The sequence below is a fragment of the Eschrichtius robustus genome, chromosome 3, assembly GCF_028021215.1.
Source record: "Eschrichtius robustus isolate mEscRob2 chromosome 3, mEscRob2.pri, whole genome shotgun sequence".
Classification (NCBI taxonomy): domain Eukaryota; kingdom Metazoa; phylum Chordata; class Mammalia; order Artiodactyla; family Eschrichtiidae; genus Eschrichtius; species Eschrichtius robustus.
In genome coordinates, this window is record NC_090826.1 from 84128855 (window position 1) to 84151115 (window position 22261).

Sequence of the window (22261 nt, forward strand, 5' to 3'; positions counted from 1 at the left end):
TCCATACTGAGGGAAAAAAAATATCTGCTCTAATGGTAGAACATGAAACATTTTTCATGTTGGCTCTCTGGTTCTCAAAGATCAGAGCTGCAGAGTGGGGCCTCAGTTAGGCCTGGATGTTTTTTTTTTCACTAGTGATGGTTCCTTTTTGGACTAAAGAGTCGCTCAGGTGCAATTACCATGACGCTAAGGAAGTTTAAGCCTCAGGGTCCTCACTTGCAAGGGCCCTTGAAATGTGCTCCCATGGTCATGGTTTTGTATTGTTTTGGTAAGATTTGCAAAAGTAAGGTATTTTAGTCATAATCAGTTAAGATCATGGACTCTTTCTACTTCACATTTCCCTCTGTCATATTTTCTCTCATGTTGGATGAGGTTGGAATAACCTTTTACACAACGAGACAGAGGGGAAGTTAAGTTGAGAATTTGCCATTTAAACTGCTCTTTGAAAAGACATTTTGGACTGTCTTAATAAAACAAGAGAGAAATAAGAAATCCCTGATATGGACATTTATGCAGGGAACCCTATTTTGTAATTTTCAAAGTTAATAAACAGCTGAAAGAAAATCCAAGTAAAAATAATGGACTATGAAACAAAAGTGATAAAGATGAGTGATGGACTCAGTAGAAAATTTTCTGCCATCAAGAAGTGAATTGTAAAAAAAAAAATTAGATTAAACCAAAACACAGTAATTTATTAAGAGGAAAATATACATTTGGGATAGAAATAATGAATAGGCTATTGGATTATTCAACGGCCCAGTTAAAAGAAGAGTGAATCTTGTGGACACATTGGGAAAAGATTTGCTCTTTGGCACAAAATGCTGTCATTGACAAGGTTAACACAAAATTTATAATATGCCTCATACACTGGTTAATGAGTATTGTCAATTCAGAGAGTAGTTACTACCCAGGAAATCTTGTACAAAAGAAACTTGATAAAAATTTTCTCAAATAAGGTAATAATTCAAAACACTTAAAAATAAGTTATGAACAGAAACAAACTTTCTAAACCAAGCTGAATGAAAGGTGAATTCTTTTATTCTCTCTATAGAAAATATTATAAGATCATTATCATATAAATTGGTGACCAAAGAATATACAGCCAAATATAGGAAAAATGTATCTAGAGAAGCATATCAGGCAGTTAATTACTAATAGTTTTAAATTTTCTTGATTTCCACATTTGTGGTATTTTTTCCTCTCCTTAAAATTTATAATTTGATGATATCTTTTACCTTTATATATATTCACATCTAGTTTTGTATTAGTAATTTTTATTTTTTATAAAAGAAGCTCCTCATGCTATAAGCTCCAAACTCACAAAACCTGAATCATCCTCTGGTTTCCATCCATGAGAGCCATTTGTTTCCAGGTTTAAATTTCATGTTTAACCATTTGGTAAAGAAAATACTTGTGTTCACAGTTTGAGATGTTTCTGTTTTATTAAATGAAACAATTTTCTGAATTGTGGTATTGATTTAGAATTTAAAGAAAAATGGATGCCTTGAGCTCTTTTTTAAGATATCTTTTTAATAGTTATAGTTCTTCGTGTTTTGGGGTGTTTTTTTGCAATTTTGAATTAATATTTAACCACATTCTTTGTTAACTTTTAAATTTTTTTGCTGAATTTGTGTTGTAAATGAGTTGGTCGTTTTATACCTTTTCTGAGATCGTCTTATCCGTTTCAGTTATTATAGTGACAAAAATCAGTAATTTAGCCTTATTTTAAAATTATTTTTATTCTATAATATTTTCATTTTATTTAACCCTTGTAACAAGTTATTCGTTTATACTTTCAACAAATACATTACATTGCATAGCTATACGCCTGGCACTGTGCTGGATGCCCGCACTTGGTCCTCTTCCCAGAGAAGTCCCAGTAGTGTAGGGGAGACAGTTATCTGGAAGCACATACTTCGTGGTAAAAGGGGTAGTTGAACTCCTGATGTACGAGACGAGTGCTGTGGGCTCAGAGTGGACTGTGATGTGATGTCAGGAGAAAGTTAAATACACTTGAAAAACAATGAAGCTTTCTTCCTGTGTAATATCTTATTTTTCCTTGTTGCAGATTTGTTGATTCTCATTTGGTATTGGAAAGTGATTGGTGACAAGTATTTTATAATTCACCATTGTACAGCGCTGTATGCATACTACTTTGTACTGGTGAGTGCCAGGATTTACAGTGGTCTGACAAGCAGACAAGATTGGGAGTCACGACTCAAGGGTGAAGATAAATCTAAACATACAATTCTTAATTTATAAAGATCAACCCCAAATGCATTCAGGAATCACTCTTGTGATGTTATCCTGTGTATTAACAAAAATAATAGCTTTACTTACGCGTTTGTGTTAGTGTGTCTATTTGGATTCACACACTTTGAGAAAGTCAGATGACCCCAATTTTCTGAATGTTCACTCAAAACCTTTAGGATCATGTGGCTACTGATATTTGTCTGTCTTTCTAGATGCATGTATGTTTTAACAGCCGGAGCTAGGTATAGATTCCTGTATAACCAGCTGAAGTATTTCTTTTCTGTTTAATTTTATGTACAGTTCCACGTACATGCATAGTTACACTTAAGTATGCTAGAGCAGGGGTGGAGGGGGAGGGGGAGGGGGAGTCTTGTTCAGAGGCTTCATCAGAACTTCCAGACTGAGCTAATAGAGGAACCAGCAAATCTGGGACACTAGTGCATATTAACTTTTATTTCTAACATTATTTTTCTACATTATACATTTGTAAATTAGCAATTTTATATCCCTTGCATCTTTGTTAGGTTTCTCCTCAATCAATTATTTTTCAACCTAGATATACCACCAAACCCAAGATAGATACTGGGAAATAATAGACGTATGTAAACTCGAATAGTATAAATTTTATGTAATACATGTGGTATACCATTCCATGTTTTTCCTGTTTTAAAACATAAATGTAACCACTGGCTTTTTTTTTTCTTATTTGGTATTACTAAAATCTGTATATTACTGGACATTTGCGACGATTTTGAGGGCTTTTAAAAACTCATACAAATGTGTATTAATAATATTCTTCTATTTTTCTTTATATTGCCCCACACAAGGATAGCTGGTGAATAAGACATCAGATTACATTATTTCTGCAAGAATAAGATACATCAAAGCATCTCTTTATATCACCCATTTAAAGTTATAAGTCTAAATAATTAATGTTTTAAAAACTATGCTGGTTTTAATGTTATAAATAAGTAGGTATTTATAGGATCCCAGTATCCATAATCACTTTATTCTTCTGAAGCAATAGGCTATTTTTACTGGCATTTCCTACTGTTTATTTCCTTGACTTCCTTTTTAGATTTTAATACATTATAGGTAGTTATAACATATAGACTTCTACCTTTTACAGGTCTTAGATAGTTGCAATACATGCACTTTGTTTCCTGAACACTTTTGCTAAAAAGATGTGGAAACTGACTAACAAAATATTGGCTGACTCAGGGAAGAATGTGTGTGGGTACTCGTGTGAGTTTAATATCCTGCTGCAGGTTAGAAGTATGGTCTCTAAACATGAGTCACAAATAATCATTGTGCTATGAAAAGAATATAAGCTGGTGAAAGATAACAGGTCATTTACATGCATTTGTAAATGTGACTAGTATGAACTGCTGTTCTCTCTCGGCCACTGAAGTCACAGGCTTGGCAAATGGCTGCTGTACATGAATTGGCAAGTTGAATATTTCATTATGTGGGAGGAATACTGTTTTCTCTTTGGACTTCTATGCCTTTATAAAATGTTAGTGAAGTGAATGCTGGATTTTTAAAAAAGAAATTAACTGCTGCCTTATTTAGTAAAGTTGATAAGAAAATCAACTGCAGTTTTTTCAAGAGACAGTTGCTTTTTTGATATGTCTTCCTGTGTTCTATTGTATGAAATAAATGAATGGTATGAAAGAAAATTATCTAATTAAAGTGAATCTATTCATAGGGAAACAAAATAGAAACAAAATTGATGAAATAAATATTTATAGATGTAGAGAGCCTATGTCATTTATAGATCTTACATTTACTATTTGAATATAAGAAATTTTTTTCCCATGCAATGAATTCCTAGGTTACTTTGTGCATTTTAAGTAAGGCTAACAAAATACCAACAGCAAGTACTACTACTATTATTATTTTGTATAAACTTTTATGAAATTCTTATCCCTTATGCAATGAGAACTGGCATTTGGAAAGCACTTCAACTTGATACTTCTGCAACTATTTAAGCTGTTTGTAGTAAGCTTTTTTTCTTAAAAGATTTTCTAACTGGAACTAATTAAAACTTAAAGTGAAGAATAGAGGCTAATTACCTGTAGGTTTTAAATATACGCCCTACTGAATAGTTGAATGTAAATAACAACTTTACCTTATCTGGCATAACAAAAGTAAGAGTCTTTTTTTTTTTTTTTTTTTTTAAAGTAACAGTCTTTTGAACTTAGGGTATTGTAGGTTGTAAATAGGTTATATAATGTCTTGATCCTCTCTCTAATGTATTTACTGGAGTTTTAAAATTATCTCATGGAATAATTTAGAGCTTAAGAAATCTTCTCTTCTGCCTACACAGAAAGGTAAAAATCCTACACCTTTTTTCTTGATATTCAGCTTTCATCCCTTGGGCAGGATACTCATTATCAGGGAAAATATGACAGGTTAATCTCTTATCATAAAGGAAGTGACACATTTAGGCTTTAATGTCCTGTGTTTAGGGATAAACCATCCTCTTTTGTTCTCCCTTTCTGACTTCTTGGATAACGTTAGTTTTCTCCTGTATTCCTTGTGAATCACCTCCTCTCCCCAATCAAACCACATCTTTAGATACTGAGTTATAGTATATTTGGGAAACTTTTAAACTTGACAAGAAAATCACTGAGTCTCTGCGTACTTTGCCAACTCTTCTGCATCTTTCCATTACCCTAAGATCTAATCATTAAACCATTCTGCTGCAATTTAAGAAGAAAATTTGGTTTCAGATGCCTCTTGTTACATTTATTTAAGGGTATTAGTATTAGGTGTGATACTTTGAAGGTGAAGATTTTTGATTTTTGTTTAATATTTTACCCCAGTTATCTATGTTTTAAAAACATTTTGCAAACAATTGTGTATGAAGTGGTACTGAAAAATGAGATAAATTATGTAAGATAATGTAAAGTTGTAAATTATGTCAGGAGACAAGAAGTAGAAAAATACTGGTCTTATGTTTAGTCTAAACAAAAATTTCCACAATGCTGTGAAACAAATGCCATGACTCACTAACATTTTATCATTAACAGTGTTAAAAAAGAAAAACTACGTTTTAAGGTGAGTTAAATAGTGTTACATGTTCTGTTACACTTAAATAATGTATTTCCTCTTTTTCTCCCATTAAGATAGCCTTAAAGAAAAATTTTAGGTAACTATATAGTGGCTGTTACAGCAACATTTTAAGATAACAAAATTTCAAAAATTAACATTTCTGTAGACTAGGTAGGTATTAAAAATAGGTACTTAATATAGCTCACTAAAGCAAGATTCACTAGTAAGGTCTTTGTGATTTCTATTTCCCACTAAATTTATATATAATAAGACATCTTAAGTATTTAAATCAAATAAAAATATTTTTTAAAGTTGTATAATATGTTAGATAACTTTTTTTCCTACTGAAATAAAAAATTGACAGCTTTCTTATACAGTAATGAGTGATAGACTAGCAGAAGTAAGTCTTAGAAATTGTTTTATTAGTATTTCTATAGCTCACTTATACATATCTATATAAAAGCACTATGATACAGTTAGTTTATTACTTTTACTACTAACTGAAGGATTAGCCATGGTAAAAATATTCAGTGCTCAGTTTTTTATTCATAGAATATGTGTTCTATATGTGTGTGTATATGTAAAGATACATACATATTCCATATATGTATGTGTGTTTTTGGTTTTGGAATTTGTTTCAGTATTTCATTTTTAATATAGAATACCTGATGTGAGCATTTCCCATATTTCACGAACATAACAAACCTCCTCTAAGGCCTTCCTCAGTTTCGGTCAGGAGGAATTCTTCTCTTTCTTCCTGGTTCTGTGTTTACTGCTTCATGCTCTTTTGTGGGCACAGAGCATCTCCTCAGATCTGCATAGTGGGATTACCTTAGCAGAGCTGTGTCCCTTTCTTTCTCTAAGCTGGCTTGATGTTTTGAAACCTATTTCCCTTTAATAACCAGGAAAGAAAACAGTTCATGTATTGGACTTGATGTGTGATGATAAAATAGATGTCAGCGAAGAGGATTGCCATGGCCACCCTCGTCGATATTTTGTTCTTAATTAGGTTTTTTAAAAAAAAATTTTATCATATGATTCTTCTTACATGAGGTAACTAAAGTAGTCAAATTCCTAGAGACAGAAAATAAGATAGGGGCTGGATGAAGGGGGTGTCGGGAAGTTACTGTTTATGGGTAAGAGTTTCAGTTGGGAATATAAAGAAGTTCTGGAGGTGGATAGGTGATAGCAGCACAACAACATGAATGTACTTAATGCCACTGAGCTGTACACTTAAAAGTGGTTAAAAGGGTAAATTTTGTGTTATGTATGTTTTACCACAATAAAATAAAGTTTAAAATATGCAAGCTTATCAATTGACTGAAGCAAGGTTACGAAGAGGAACTAATAATATGTTGGATGTTGTATTACATTTTTTAAAGTTTCAGGCTGGAATAATAAGCTGAAACAAATAGATGGAACTGAATAGTGATGAATGTCAAGTTTTGCACCTGGACTTGACAATGTATAAAAAGAGGGGAATGACTGGGAAGTGGCAGATGACCACAATTGTAGTTGTACCGATAGCGTGTCTCATCTGCTAAAAAAGAAAGCTGTTTTTAAATGTTTACTCTATTAGGGGAGGTACGGTATCCAGTTCAAACAAACTACAGTTTCCTAGTTAGACCATACCCACAGTTAGACCCATCTGGAGTCTCTAAAATTGCATACGTTCAGGGGCGAGCTGCCAGATAACTGTAGAGGGGAGATTAGATTAGGTGGCTATTGTCCTGGGATAAACAACTGAAGGACCCAGAGAGGTCAGCTTAGAAGAGATAAGTTGTAGGACAACTACATGCCTTTGAAATGTCCTTGCAAATGTGAGAGGACTGTTAAGTGGGAGAGGAAGTAGACTTACTCTGATTTAATTCAGACATTGGAATTAGGACCAATGGGGATGGTAAAGAGAGGTAGGGGAGACTGCTGTTTTACAAAAGGGACATTCCCAGTGAATAGAAGATTATAACAATAGCCTTTTAAAGTGGTTCTTTTACCATAAGATATCTTCAATCAGATAGATATAAAAATAGATATAATAAGTAGAAGCTTTAGGTTGGAGCTTATACTAAATTGTCTTTTAAGTTCTATTCTAAGCCTGAGATTCTGTGATTCAACTGTTTTGATGAAATTATTGGATTTAGTTCTAATACTGGAGAGCTAGGCAATGGGCAAGTAAAAATAAGCTACGTTTTGTCACCAAGTTCTTAAGTAACCCAGGGAGGAACGGGTGAAAACAGCTGGTCTGCAGATCCATTCACTTCCTTGGGAGAAAGGGAGGGGAAGAAAAGAAGGCAAGTGACCCAGGTCTAATCTGCTTGTCGACAGGACCTTTGGGTAAATAGGGTATGTACCGACCTTTGTTAGGAGAAAGAGGTCTTAACTCTGGAATGCTCTTAGCCTGTTCCTGGCTAAGGATTCCCTATGGTAAAGAGAACCCAGGCTCTGTGAGGCCTGGCTCTTTGGAGAATGTCATGTAGTCTGTACAGTTTTTTGGAGGTATGAAATGGAGATGTTTTATAAGATAAACTCTCACTGCGTGTGAGGAACTTGGTGAACCTCACCTAGTAGAGCCTTCACATCTTCTGGGCCAGTGCTGCTTGTTCAACACAGGAAGGACCTGGCTTGCCAACTGCCCTTCACGTCCCAGACCTCTCTCTACTTCCTCTGAATTATCTGATAGCCTCTATCCTTGTAGTAGTTAGTAAAGCTTAATTCTAGGTAAGATCACTGTTTCACATGAGCCAGATTGGGCAATCCAATCCGGTCCTGTGTGTTAGCTCAAACCTTCAACTCTGTCTTATAAGTAAATCATCAAAAACCTTGAATGATTAAAGTTAGGCAAAGAGTAATTAAATATAGGGTGGATTTTGTTCCTAAATCTCATTTCTAGATTAATGGTGCTCTGAAAGAGTTTCCCATGGAAATGTCCTAAGATTATGGGTCAGTCTAAATAGCCTAGAAAAAGTACCTCATAATTGCTACAGTAGAACATAGTCACATTTTTATATAAACCCCAGTGCCCATAACTTACCTCACACCAATTACATAGCCCTAGTGGTGGGAAAGTGTGCTCATCCCACTCCAAGCCATTGATAGTGGCACAGTATTTAGTATCATGCTAGCAGTAGTAGGTGCATAATAATTTTATTTATCTTTCTCCCTCACCTTCTAAATTCCTGACCCTAGCCACTCTTGGCTGTTAGAAAATTAAATGTCCCGTGATAAGAAAATCCAGATTTTCATAATCACTGGCTGAAAGGAAAATTTTCTTTTAAGCTCTGGAAGGGATCAGACAAATCTTATTTTGTTTTCCCTCATAGAGTCATGCAGAGGCCATGGCCAGTATGAATTTTACTATAGGCAAAGCTCCTTAAAGATAGATGGCAGAAGTGGAAACACCACATGGACCAGAGTCAGTTGTGAGTTTTGCCATAATTTACTAACAGTAAAGTATCAAAATTTATAATTTATTAGAGCTGAATTAAACCTGTCCTCTTACTAGTGTCTATCTCACTTGTATTTTAGTAGGTTTTGTTGGTGGGGTGAGGATAAGGTAACCAGGAACTATACATAACCTGAATCTTATCTAATGGCCAACTGTGCCTGTGGAAGCCTGTGCCACACGTGATGCTGACTCTCATGGGCGAACTGGATTAAACAGGTCGAGAGTCATTGATGTGTGGGATCAGAGACTATGGAAGCCAGGCTACTGACGCATAGTTCACTGGCTCGCAGTGGTTTTGAACTGAGGAGGTGGTGGTGGGGAGAGGTAAGGAATAAGAATATGATAGCTCCCTAATTCAGTCCCGCAGGTTCCGAGATTTAACTATGGGAAACTGTCTTTAAAAATTCAAGTAACACATCACCCAGTGACAACTCTGTAATGCTATAGCAATTTAGGAAATGGAAAGATGAATGTGTTAATTTCCATTACTTTTTTTGTCTGAATATGGATGTTTATAAAAAAATTCTGAGTTTGTAGACATACAGGGCTTAGTAAGTATAACGTTTTCTAGGTCTGAGTCTCCAGAGATAACTACTGACGATACTTACGTATATTCTTGCGGTTTATATAAATTGTGCAGGAATTTTCATATATATATATATATATATATATATATATTTATGTTTCTTTAAAATTTTCCGAGAGAGCTTTTGAGGTAGATGAGACTTAGTCAGTCTTCCAAAAAAAAAGATAAAAGCATGTTTAGATCAGCCGAAAAAAGTAGGGAAGGCTTTCTAGGTTGGAAAACATGAGGAGAAGAGGTCAGATCTTCATGGGTGGTAGGAAGGACTTGGGTTGTCAGCCTACGGGATTCACGTGGGCTCAGCGGTGGTTGTACGTTTGGATGAGTCAGATGGGGCTGCCTGATGGAGTGAACATTCTAACTCATCAGCCTTGCGTTGTACTTTTCACAGAATTGTTGTAGAACCTTTAGCCAAAAGATAACTTGATGCAGTTGGCATATTAGAAAAATAAATCTGGTGGTGATAACATAGGAAAAAGAAAGCTGCGTGGGAGAGGATCTCTTTGAGGAGGTTATTGGAATAATGTAGATGATAGATTATGAAGAACTTAACTTTGGTGGTTTTATTAGTGAGGAAGAAACTAAACTAAAAGCGATTTTGTAGTCAATAGGTCATGGTGACTAATTTTGGATTTCAGAGAAGGAAAGGAAAGAAGAGAGCAAAGTGACCGAGGGCACTAGAGAAATGTGAGACCCTGAAGGAAATGGGAGAAAGAGTTTGGGCAGGAATATGCTTGTAGATGTTGTGAGGTTTGTGGTGATACATGGTTATTCCAGGGGAAAAGGGCCCATGTGCCATTAGAAATAAGGTGTGTCTTGTGGGGGGAGGGCGATCAGGGTCAGGGACCAGAAGGAGGTTGGTCCTGTAAAAGAGGCAAAGGAGAACTTCAGAAGGGTAGAAAGAAAACCACAAAAGAATACATTTGGAAAACAGTGGTTAAGGCCCCTTACAGCAACATTGTAAGTTAAAAAGCTATGATAAGTAATGTACAAGCAGAGGGTATTTGAAAAAATTAATTAGGTCATTCATTGTTATTTGAAGATTAGAATATATTGACAAGCAAAAAAGAAAAGACAATGTCCCAATCCCACAACCCAGAGATAACTATTTATATTTACTTAATTACCATTTACATTTAGGAGTGTATCCTATTTGTGTATACATATAAGTAAAAAAAATAGCATTCTGGGTATGAATATATATTACAAAAATGGGATTGAAACCAAAAATTTTAAATTGTTTTACATATTGAAGCATTGCATACAACAAAATAACTGGTAATCTTGTGTCAGAAAGCAAGGAACCTATCAAAGACAAATAGGGTCTTGTCGAAAAGACACAGGAACCAACATGATGGCTCTCACTTTGGCTAAAAATGTGACATTTTGATCATCAGTTAGAATACTGACTTTGGCCAGTGAAACCGATTGACTTGTGAGATCTTAATTATATTGAAAAAAAAAAAAAAGAAAGGAAGAAGGAAGAAAGCTTGGTGGTCCTTGCATGAGGTCTCATGTGGGTGCTGTTAGGTAGCTGTTGGGACTGGATCATCCAAAGGGTCAACTGGGTTGAAAGGGGCTCATTTAAGTAGTTGGTAGTTGATGCTGGCTCCCTGCTCGGACATCAGCAGGCTCGTTGCCTAGAGCTCCTGTATGTGGCCCCTCCATGTGGCTTGAGCTTCTCACAGCCTGGCTATGGTGTTCAGAGAGAGAGCATCTCAAGAGTGAGTGTTCCAACGGACCCAGGAGGAAGTTGCATGGCTTCTTATGACCTAGCTTCAGAAGACCCAGAACTTCACTTCCACTGCATTCTGCTGTTCAAGTGAGTCACTGAGGCAGACCAGATTCAAGGGGAGGAAAGTAAGACTCCACCTCTTGATATGAGGAAGGGAAGGAATTGATGGTGGTCACTTAGGTGACTGTCAGCCACCTCTTGATTTGTCAATGTTAGACATCGTTAATTATCTTCTTGCCATGATGGGTAAGAATTTAACACTCACACCTCTATTTCCCTTCCCTTCTTTTTTCCCATGTAGTTAAAGTAATTTGAGTTTCTCTCTCCGTTCCTTTGGAAACTTTAAACACTTTTATTTCTGGTTTGTGGCGCCTCTTGATCCTTTAAGGTGAAGATGTTTGTGCTTCTGTCCTTCCATCCACTTCTTTTTTTTTTTTTTTAAGGTTGACATTTTTATTTTTTATTTATTTATTTATTCATTTATGGCTGTGTTGGGTCTTCGTTTCTGTGCGAGGGCTTTCTCTAGTTGTGGCAAGCGGGGGCCACTCTTCATCACGGTGCGCGGGCCTCTCACTATCGCGGCCTCTCTTGTTGCGGAGCACAGGTTCCAGACGCGCAGGCTCAGTAATTGTGGCTCACGGGCCCAGTTGCTCCGCGGCATGTGGGATCCTCCCAGACCAGGGCTCGAACCCGTGTCCCCTGCATTAGCAGGCAGACTCAACCACTGCGCCACCAGGGAAGCCCTCCATCCACTTCTGTCACTCCCACTGTGCTTCCCAGTTTCTGTCATTTGTACTTGTACTCTTGTATCACCAAGATTTGAAAATATTTGCTTTTTATTCTATAATCATATTGTTTTCCTTTATATCCAGTTGATCCTACACAGAGAAAATAAAGTGTTTATTATGACTGTATTAAAATAGTTCACTGTACAACCAGGATTACATTTCCTGTCTAATTTTTGCTTCGAGTTTCTAATTGCCTTCCTTTTTTTCTTGTAACATATGCCTTTGTCTTATATTTGAGTTGTTCCATATCTTGGAGGATAGCATCCCATCTCTGCAGTCGTCTTTACCCAGATACCTGCCCCTGGAGCTCTCTATTCTCCTGCTCTCTAGGTCTGCTACTTGATGTCCCAGGCTTCCTGCCATTACTCCCCTGGTTTGGGGTCACTGTTTCCTGCATCCCATATCTCTCTTGGTTTATTGATTCGTGCTGCAGCATATCCTCAAATAATTGTCTAAGAAAGAGGGTAAAGGAGGTTCACTCTCGAAGTCTTCAGCAAGTTCTGAAAATGTTTTTATTTTCAGGCCATTCGGTTGTATCATTATCTCTGTTGATGGCATATGGATATATAATCATATTTAATCAATTCCCTATTGTTATGTGTTTGTTCTAAGTTTCACTATTGTATATAACTTGAGGAAACATTCTTATGTTTTCATATTTGTGCCCATACATAGTTATTTTCAAAGACTAACTTTGTGGGATTTCTGGGCAAATGGTATGTACATTTTTAAGGGTAGTGACATGTTCTACTAAAATTCTCTTTAGAAAGGTTACCGTGTCCCCTCAAAAAGATGTATGTGCGTATGTGATTTAAGTGGTTAACGTGTAAGGATTATTATGTGTAAATGGTTCTTTTCATCAAGAGATTGGTTGGTTTTTGTTGTTGGATCTGTTTGTTTTTGTTTTATGAATACTGGCAGTTCATAGGGCTCAGAAACTTTGAAGAGGGTGGGCCAGAATTTCCTGAGCAAATTGGAAATGGTATCTGGAAAGAAGATAGACATGTATACTTGGACAGTCATTAAATATTTGAAGGGTTATCATATGAAAAAAAAGATTTTGGATAGCCAGGATCAAGAGTAGGACTGGCAGGTGGACGTCAAAGAGGGTACAGTATAGCTCTGGAACTTTTGGAAAGCTGCTTTAGGAGATGCTACTCTCCTCACCATGAAGCTGTGCACGCTGGGGGGCAAGCTGGAAGAGCTTTCGTAGAAGGGATTTAAAAACTCTGTGGGTAATTGAAATAGGTAATCTTCAGAGGCCATTTTAATTCTACCATGCTGTGATGGTCATGAGCATAAATTTGTGGTGAAGAATTAAGTTTGGGTTGGGTGCAGTATAGTTGTGCAAAGTGAGGTCAAAGGTTGATATAACCTATTGGGTAAATAAAACAGGTGAGTCTTCTTTTAGAAGTATTTATTTTCCTTTTCAACCTGGATTTTTTTCTGCAGCAATTAGAAAGTAACATTAACTACTTTTGGAGGAGTGATTATTAATATGATTCATCTTTTATAGTAAAATAGCAGTAGTGAACCTACATTTAGTCCTTACTAATTGTGATGGTGATCTGTCTTTCTTATCATCCGTTCATCATCATCATTTCAGGCGTGGCCCTTAGTCCTGTGTAGTCATCCAAGGATCAGGCATCAGTGACTAGAGGTGGAGGCTTCTATCTAGGAAAGAAGGAATAGGTCCTTTTAGGACTTGTTCAAACTTATTTAATCTTCTTTATAGCTATAGTAAGAAAAATTACCTGGTTCAATTTCACTTTTTAACTTAATTATTTTTAGAGTGCCTTTTCTGTTTTAGTATTTTTCCTGTTTGCCATTAGTATGCATTTTGTCTTGTATAATTTTTTTTTTAAACTGGTCTTAAATTTATTTATTTATTTTTGGCTGTGTTGGGTCCTCGTTTCCGTGCGAGGGCCTTCCCCGGTTGTGGCGAGCGGGGGCCACTCTTCATCACGGTGCGCGGGCCTCTCGCTGTCGCGGCCTCTCTTGTTGCGGAGCACAGGCTCCAGACGCGCAGGCTCAGTAGTTGTGGCTCACGGGACCAGTTGCTCCGCGGCATGTGGGATCTTCCCAGACCAGGGCTCGAACCCGTGTCCCCTGCATTGGCAGGAAGATTCTCAACCACTGCGCCACCAGGGAAGCCCTCTTTTTAAATTTTTTAAAAATCTATTTATTTATTTACTTTTGGCTGCATTGGGTCTTAGTTGCTGCGCATGGTCTTCTCATTGTGGTGGCTTCTTTTGTTGCTGAGCACGGGCTCTAGGCGCGCGGGCTTCAGTAGTTGTGGCTCACGGGCTCTAGAGCACAGGCTCAGTAGTTGTGGTGCACGGGCTTAGTTACCCACAACATGTGAGATCTTCCCGGACCAGGGCTCAAGCTCGTGTCTCCTGCATTGGCAGGAGGATTCTTAACCGCTGTGCCACCAGGGAAGCCCCCATTTTTGAGTTCTACTGAAGCCTGCATGCCTAGAACCCGTGTTCCACGACAAGAGAAGCCACTGCAACGAGAAGCCCACGCGCCGCAACGAAGCGTAGCCCCAGCTCACCGCAACTAGAGAAAGCCCGCGTGCAGCAATGAAGACCCAATGCAGCCAAAAAAATAAAATAAGGAAAATAAAAAAAAGAAACTCAAAAATGTTACCAGAAAAGAGTAGCTACATTAAATAGTACTTTTTTTTTAAACTAAAATTGTAACTTATTGGAATCCATCTAGGGTACTCTAGAGTGTCTTAAAATGATAGATATTTTAGAAATAGATGGCATATATGATGAATTTATACATACAAATGACCTTACAAACAGCTGATCTACCAGAACAAGCCTGTAAATACAAAGTGGATAGATATTCTTAGAGAGCTGGAAACTTAAAACTCTAAAAGCCTGCTATTGCTAGTAAGTAAAATTTTATGTATTTTATGCTTAAACACCTTTGTTGAGAAAATATTTAGCTTGAGATCATCATACTGGACTGATAACAGTAATGTGGGCCTCTAAGAGCAGAGTTACAAGTCAAAGTGAATTTTACATTTAACTGTAGTTATTTTACTTCTGCAAAAAAATAAGGATATCCTAAAGGCCTCAGGCATTTCAGAAAAGTATTATTGGAAAAGGAAATAAGGAGTAAAAATATCCTACTGTGTCATGGATAGAAAGATATCATTATTATTTTTTTATTAAATATAGGTAATAACTGTTTAGTCCTATTGTATTTACATTCTCCTTTTTAAAAGTCTTACATCTATGCTTCTTAAAGACTTAATAAAAAAAAATAATATAACCTACTACGTTTAAATGTCTAACAAAGAAAAATAAAAGGCCAGAAAGAAACATTATAAAAATATTATATTTTTCCACAATTTTATTTGTTTAGTCCCACTGTTAACTACTAATTGCCACCATTAACTGGTCCTGTTGTTTAAATAAATGCATTTATTGTAACAGAAAAGTAAATAGTACAGAATAATATATAACTTCAAATTTACACGTATTTCCGTGTTAAAGTAATAACACACGCGCGTAGTTATTTCCCGTGTATTGTCGTGTGGTTTTGGACCGCTGTGTCTGTGTCTGGTTGACTCTAAAGTGTTGAGCGTCCTCTCCTCCCACCACCTCTGTGCACAGTGCTCATGTTGGCCGCTGTCTTTGTCTCTCTGCTGTCCTCCTCTTCTTCCTCATCACCCATTTCAGCTTCACTAAGGACAGTGAGTTTGAGATTATAAAAAGTTTTAGATTCACTTTGGAAAGCTAACTCTTGCAGTCCAGCTCTCAGTTTTTAATCCCTAAAATAATTTACATAGAGAAGAACTGAGACTCTTCAAATAAAGAGTCCATTCATTATTATTTTTTTCATTATTGCTTTATATTTTTCCCATTTGGAAGGCAGTGTGGTATAAACAGTAGGAAAAGTATTTCTGAAGTTCTGGTATATCTGATGTTTTGAGGGCAGGTGGGACTATTTCTTTTGTTGTGTAATCATAATTGATTTAATTGGAAGTGCTAGAATGACTCCATTTACCTAGTAACACTTAAAATTACATAAAATTTTTGGAATGCATACTTCGTTTTTCTTTCTAATGCTTATTAACTCTACTATACTTTTCCGGTTATTAAATTAGTGGAAAGTACTAGGCATTATGTTTCTAAATTCAGAAAGGTCCCCAAAGTGTGTGTTTTAGCTATAGGATCTTCTGATTGACAAATATATTTTTCAGGTCAAATATGACAGATATGGTTTAACATGTGTTGTTATGTTTGACAAATGTGTATCTGCTCACAGGCTTATATATTGTTACTTAGGAAGTGAAGTACACTCTTGAGATTTTTAAGGTGCTCCTAATGGATATAAACTACATTCCTGTTTGATATTTAATTGCTATAAAATTTCTCAACTTCCTAAATTCACACTACTTTGATCATTATTTCTACAGTAATTTGAGAATGCTGATACTAATGGCTATGTGCAGAATTCATTAGTTTAGCGTGAGACAACTGCTTGAAATCTGTTTTTCTAAGTGAATATGGTATACATAAGAGAACATAAGTGTACAATATGTTGTCTTTAAAAAATGCTGTAGAATTCTAATGACATTTCTAAGTTTTCATGGAGAAGAAAATCTGTTTAGCAGACTTGGTTTGTGTTTATGTTGATCATTATTTTATGCTGAGAAGCTATTGAATGTTTCTTCGATATTTGGAAATTTTGATAAGAATGTTTTCCCTGACATTATGTTTTATGTTTTATCACCCAGAGGGATGGAGTGCTGGGATACATTGGGAATTTTCGCCTGCTTGCAGAACTTTCCAGCCCTTTTGTGAATCAGCGGTAGGTTACTGATATCATTAATTATTTTAAACTTGGGCTGTTTGGTTTGGGGAAATTTTTCCCCAAGATCCTAAATTTAAAAATGAGAGTATGTGATATAAATGATCACCATTGTACAAATGAGGAAACTGAGCCTTGGAAAGGTTAGGGAAACTTATCCAAGATTCCCAAGCTAGAAGGTGGTGGTCCTGGCTCTTGAACCCAGCTCTCTTTGTGGTATGATGATACTTTGTTTTCCTGGATTTATCTTGGGTCCAGTTAATATTCCTGACACCAACTTCCTCCTGTTCCCAAATTCTGACACCAACATTATCTTAGTCCCTCTTTTAAAATAATCTTTTCATTTTAGATTTACAGAAAAGTTACAAAGATAGCACAGAAACTCCCATATACCCTTCACCTAGTTTCCCCTATTAATATCTTACATTATCATGGAACATTTGTCAAAACTAAGAAACCAGCATCGATACTTTACTATTAAGTGAACTTCAGACTTTGTTGGATTTCAGGAGTTTTTCCATTAGTATCTTCTTTTTGTTCTTCGATTCAGTCTAGGCTGCCATATTGCATTTAGTTGTCATGCCTCCTCAGTCTCCCCTCGTCTGTAACAGATTCTTAGTCTTTCCTTGTTTTTCATGACCCTGACAGTGTTAAGGGATACTGTCCAGTTATTCAGTAGAATGTCTTCCAGTCTGGATTTGCCTGTTTTTCTCATGACTGGACGGAGGTTATAGGTTTTTGGAAGGAATCCTATAGAGGTGAAGTGCCCTCCTCATCACATATCAGGGGCTACATGATATCCATGTGACATCACTGGGGATGTGAACTTTCATCATGTGGTTGAGGTGGTGTTTGCCAGGTTTCTCCACTGTGAAGTTTTTCCTTTTCTTTACTCTCTTCTTTGAAAGCAAGGACTGAAGTATAGCCCACTCTCAAAGGGGGTGGCGGGAGAGAAATTAAGCTCCACCTCCTGGAGGGAGGTAGTTGCTCATTTTTGACAATGGGTTTATTATTATCTTTTATTACCCTTATCTTGTCATTTAACAGGGGTCTGCTGACATTTTTTCTGTGAAATGTTTAGCTGCTCCTTTCATTCCACATCCATGGTCCCAGTTTAGGGCCTTCGGGATCTCCATGGTTGATTACTGCGATAGCTTTCCAACTGACTTCCTAATTCTAATTCCACATTCACCCACTCTTCAGTCCTTTCCTCACAGTGCTACCAAAGTCATCTTTCTTGTGTTCCACTTTCAGTACCTTACTTTCTTACTAAACACTGCATCCTCTTTAGATTCTTCTCTGAACTTTCGAAGCTCTCTGTGATGTGCGCCATGTCTCCAGCCTTATTTCTTACCACTCATTAGAGTTAGTTTTGCACCCTTACTGTCTCACACACCTGTGGATTTTTCTCACTTTTCTTCCTTTATTCCCATCCTCTATTTCCCCTCCATCTTCGAAAAATTTACCTATCTTTCAAGTCTTAGGTCAAAATCCCAAACCCAGGGAAGGCTCCCACAATTACATGTAGCCTTTTGTAACTTAGTACAGAGATAACCCAGAGAATTGGGAGTCAAATCAGACTCATGTGAGTTAGGGAGCTTACCCTGTATCAATCCTTACTAATAATCTCAAGAATACAAGTAATCACGAGATACTGGCAAAGCAAGGAGATGTTCAGGACCATCAGCATGGCTCCCTAGGTCATTTTTGCATTGGGCATACTCTGGAATGAGGTTACCTATGAGGTCTTTAAGTGATATGTATAGTTCTTATTGCTGACATGGAAGGAACTCTCTTGGTTATGAAGCCATCTCCATTTAATACTCAGATAGTTACATATCTCATATAACTTTCCTGGGGCAGGGGTCAGACCCCATAAATCCATACATTCTAGGTTCATTTATCATAAGCAATACTAGACTAGGTATATCCTAAACGCATTCCATGGATGAAGACTCTCCTACTACAAATACCATTAGTATGCTTACCAAGCAATTAGCCTCATCACCCTTTTTTCTTGCCAAAGGTGGAAGGGATGGTCCTTCCACCTCCAAACAGGAGAGATTAGATTACAGATCTGCTGCTTTCCCAGGTACTTATGTACTGTTTTATATTGTTTGCCAGTGTTTCATGTGTTATAATTTTATTTCTTCAAGAAGATACTAAGTTCCTTAGGCTTGGCCATTTAAATTTTTTTTTTTAATTAATTATTTAATTATTTATTTATTTTTGGCCGTGTTGGTTCTTAGTTTCTGTGCGAGGGCTTTCTCTAGTTGCGGCAAGCGGGGGCCACTCTTCATCGCGGTGCGCAGGCCTCTCACTGTCGCAGCCTCTCTTGTTGTGGAGCACAGGCTCCAGATGCGCAGGCTCAGTAGTTGTGGCGCACGGGCTTAGTTGCTCCACGGCATGTGGGATCTTCCCAGACCAGGGCTCGAACCCGTGTCCCCTGCATCGGCAGGCAGATTCTCAACCACTGCGCCACCAGGGAAGCCCTAAAATTTTTAAAATAAGAGTTCTTCTGCAATTTTTAAAGACTCCGATGATGTGGAAGAATAGAGAGCAAAGAGCGTGTTCTTTGAAGGCAGAAGACCTGGATTTAAATTCAAGCTCCCCCACTTACCATTCATTGTGTGTGAGTGGAAGATTATTTAATCTTCCTGAGCCTCAGTTTTCTTACCTATAAAACAGGGATAATGATACCTATAGGCCTCACAGTTTATTGTGAAGATTCTATGTGGTTATATGTTTTGTTATATGTTTACATATGTGTGTAAAGCACCTGGTGTAGTGCTTGTCATTCAGTACATATGCAGTAAGTGCTAAATGTAGTGTATATTCAATATGCTAAAATTTACTCAGCACTGGAAGTGCATAGTTTATGTTTGCTTTATCTACTTTGTAGTATCTTTTTTGTTCTTTAACTCATCAAAATTAGGTTTCCTCTTCTGTCATTTTGCTGGAACGATTTCATTAGAGGTACCATTGACTTCCAGATGCAAAATCCAGTGAACTCTCTTCGGTGCCTATCTTACTGTATCTCTCTGTGGACTTGATGCTATTGGCCACCTCCTTCTTGTAATACCATAACTCCCCTTGCTTCGTGACCCTGCACTCACCTGGTTCTTGTAGTTCTCTGACCATCCTCTCTCAGCCTTCTTTGTCGGAGACAGTTCCTTAAATGCTGGTGTTCCCCAGGGCTCTCTTCTGGGCCCACCGATCTTCTCTGTGCTTCTCCCTGAGTGAGTTGTGCTTTCAAGGTTTCAGCTATTACCCATTTGCTCAATGTGGTGTAATGGACTATGCGTGAATTTTAGAATCATATAAGCTCAAACTGCAATTTAACCTTGCCGCTTACTTGCTCTGACCTTGGCTTATGTAACATTCCTGTACTACAGTTGCTTTCTCTATAAAAAGAGCATATTTAATATTACCTACTTCTTTGTATTATAGTCAAGTGTTTTCTCCTCCCAGGTGGCACATCAGAATCAACATGTCTAAAATAGAAAGCAACATATTTCCCTCTGTATTCTCTTATATGCTCCTGTTCAGCATGTGGCCTGGCCATTCTCCTGGTTATCTCTGCTCAACATGTGGGAATCATCTTTGTTTCTCCCTCACCTGTGTTTGGTCCATCCCAGGTCCTACGTATCACCTCCTAAACATTTCTTGCCTTGGCCACTTCCTCTCCATCTCTGCTGTCAGTGCCCTAGTTCATCATCTCTTGCCTGGGCTCCTGAACCAGCCTCTAACCCTGTACTGTCCAGTAGAGTAGCCACAAGCCACATGTGACTATTTACATTTAATTTAATTAAAATTAAATAAAATTAAAAATTTAATTCCTTAGTCTAACTTGTAACATGTCCAGTGCTTCCTAGTCCCATGTGTCTACCGAATTGGGTAGAACATCTATAGACCATTTCATTATTGCAGAAAGTTCTTTTGGACAGAAAAGAACTATTCTAGACTGGGGTCGGCAAACCAAGGCTTGAAGGCCAAACCTGCTGCCTGTTTCTACAAATAAAGCTTTATTGGGGCACAGCCATGCATATTTGTTTACCACGACTGCTTTCACACAATAACAGAGTGGATTAGTTGCCACAGAGACGGTAGAGCTTCCAAAACCCCTTACTTTGTGTTACTCTCTGGCTCTTTATGGAAGAAGTTTGCTGATCCCTGCTCTAGGCAGTCCGCCTGCCTCCAGTCCTATTCCCCTTTCATCCTCTCCTGTATTATTATCTTCCACGGCGATCTCCCTAAAACACAAAAATGAACACGTAGCCTCCTGGTTAGATCCTCTCAGTGGCACCTGCTGCTTCCAGTATAAAATATGGGCTCTGTAATGTGATGCAGAAAACTCTCCAAGTAAAGCTATCTTCTCTCTTTCTGCCATATTCCTCCTCAAAAATCTCCTCTCACCCCAACTTGTCCCTGTGCTAGAAAGGCCTCCTGGCTCCTTGCTCATCCTTCATGACTTAGCCCAAGGGTCATTTCCATCACGAAACCCCATCTCTTCCAGGCTGGGCTGGGTGTCTCTCACCCGTGCTTCCATAATAGTGACACACAGTTATACCATTATGATTAATAAATTAAATTATTGTAAAGTTCTCTTTCTCTTTTTCCTGTTTCTTATTTATCTCTGCGTTTCATTAGGTCAAGAGCCAGACTTTGTTGAACTTTGCATGGTTCAGCATCCACACATTGTCTGGCACATAGTAGCCATTTAATTGCTTTTGAATGAATGAGTCCCAAGAGGTGATCAGTTAAGCTTTAGCAATGTCTGTCTCTTGAAGATGATTCAGATTTGAGATTTTGAAGCAGGAGAAAATTAACCTTGACACTTAAAGGACTTTAATTTGTTTCTGTTTGAAGCTCTTTTTGAAAAATCATAATATTAGAGAGTTTAACTTATTCTTTAATTTTGTAGTAAAAAGCTATGCTATACCTTTATTTAAAAGCTTCGAGTCTCAATTAAGAAATTGAGAATTGGGGTTGGAATATGAGCAAGAAATGGTATAATGGAACAGCAAGGAGATTATGACAAAATTTAGCCCAGCTACTTTAGTACTGTTAGAGTTTTCCATAGTTTGTTTTCTTTAGTTTGTGATATTTTTATGTTCTCTCTATTTTAGAGCTTTGTATAATTTAAGAAGACACATGGGATGCATGTGGTGGGGTACAAAGGTTAGACACCTGGGCTTCAGTTAATTTTCAGCTGCTGAGTTATACCCGTGCCTCAGGTTTCTTTTTGTACAAAGTAATTTAATGGTGGTAACTTCTTTTTTGCCTAAATGCCCTTAACTGTTATAAGGGCATATTTTTGAATTGCTGTTAAGGTTAAATACCTTATAAAAAGTTGTACCTATGCTCCTTAATATGTTCCTTCAGTATTTATTGAATACCTTCCCAGTACCTAAATGTTCCAGTCCCTGCCTCAGGGAGCTTCACTAGAGTGTCTGGTGTCATGTCTATGTTTGAGAAAATAAGACTTAATAATACAAAATAATGAGCTAGTAAAATAAGACATTGTGTGGAAAAAGGCAAGAAGAAAAGTGCTGTTATTAATGGTT

The 22261-nt window shown here is 37.2% G+C and overlaps 1 protein-coding gene across 10 annotated transcripts in view; it reads left to right on the plus strand.

Annotated features, from left to right (window-relative positions):
• TLCD4 (TLC domain containing 4) overlaps positions 1-22261 on the plus strand; it is a 90702-nt gene that overhangs the window by 56006 nt on the left and 12435 nt on the right. For all 10 annotated transcript variants that reach the window (XM_068540372.1, XM_068540371.1, XM_068540370.1 and 7 more), the window contains 2 exons: positions 2069-2163; positions 16621-16694. In XM_068540372.1, coding sequence (XP_068396473.1) covers positions 2069-2163; positions 16621-16694 — 169 coding nt within the window. The remainder of the gene's footprint in view (positions 1-2068; positions 2164-16620; positions 16695-22261) is intronic.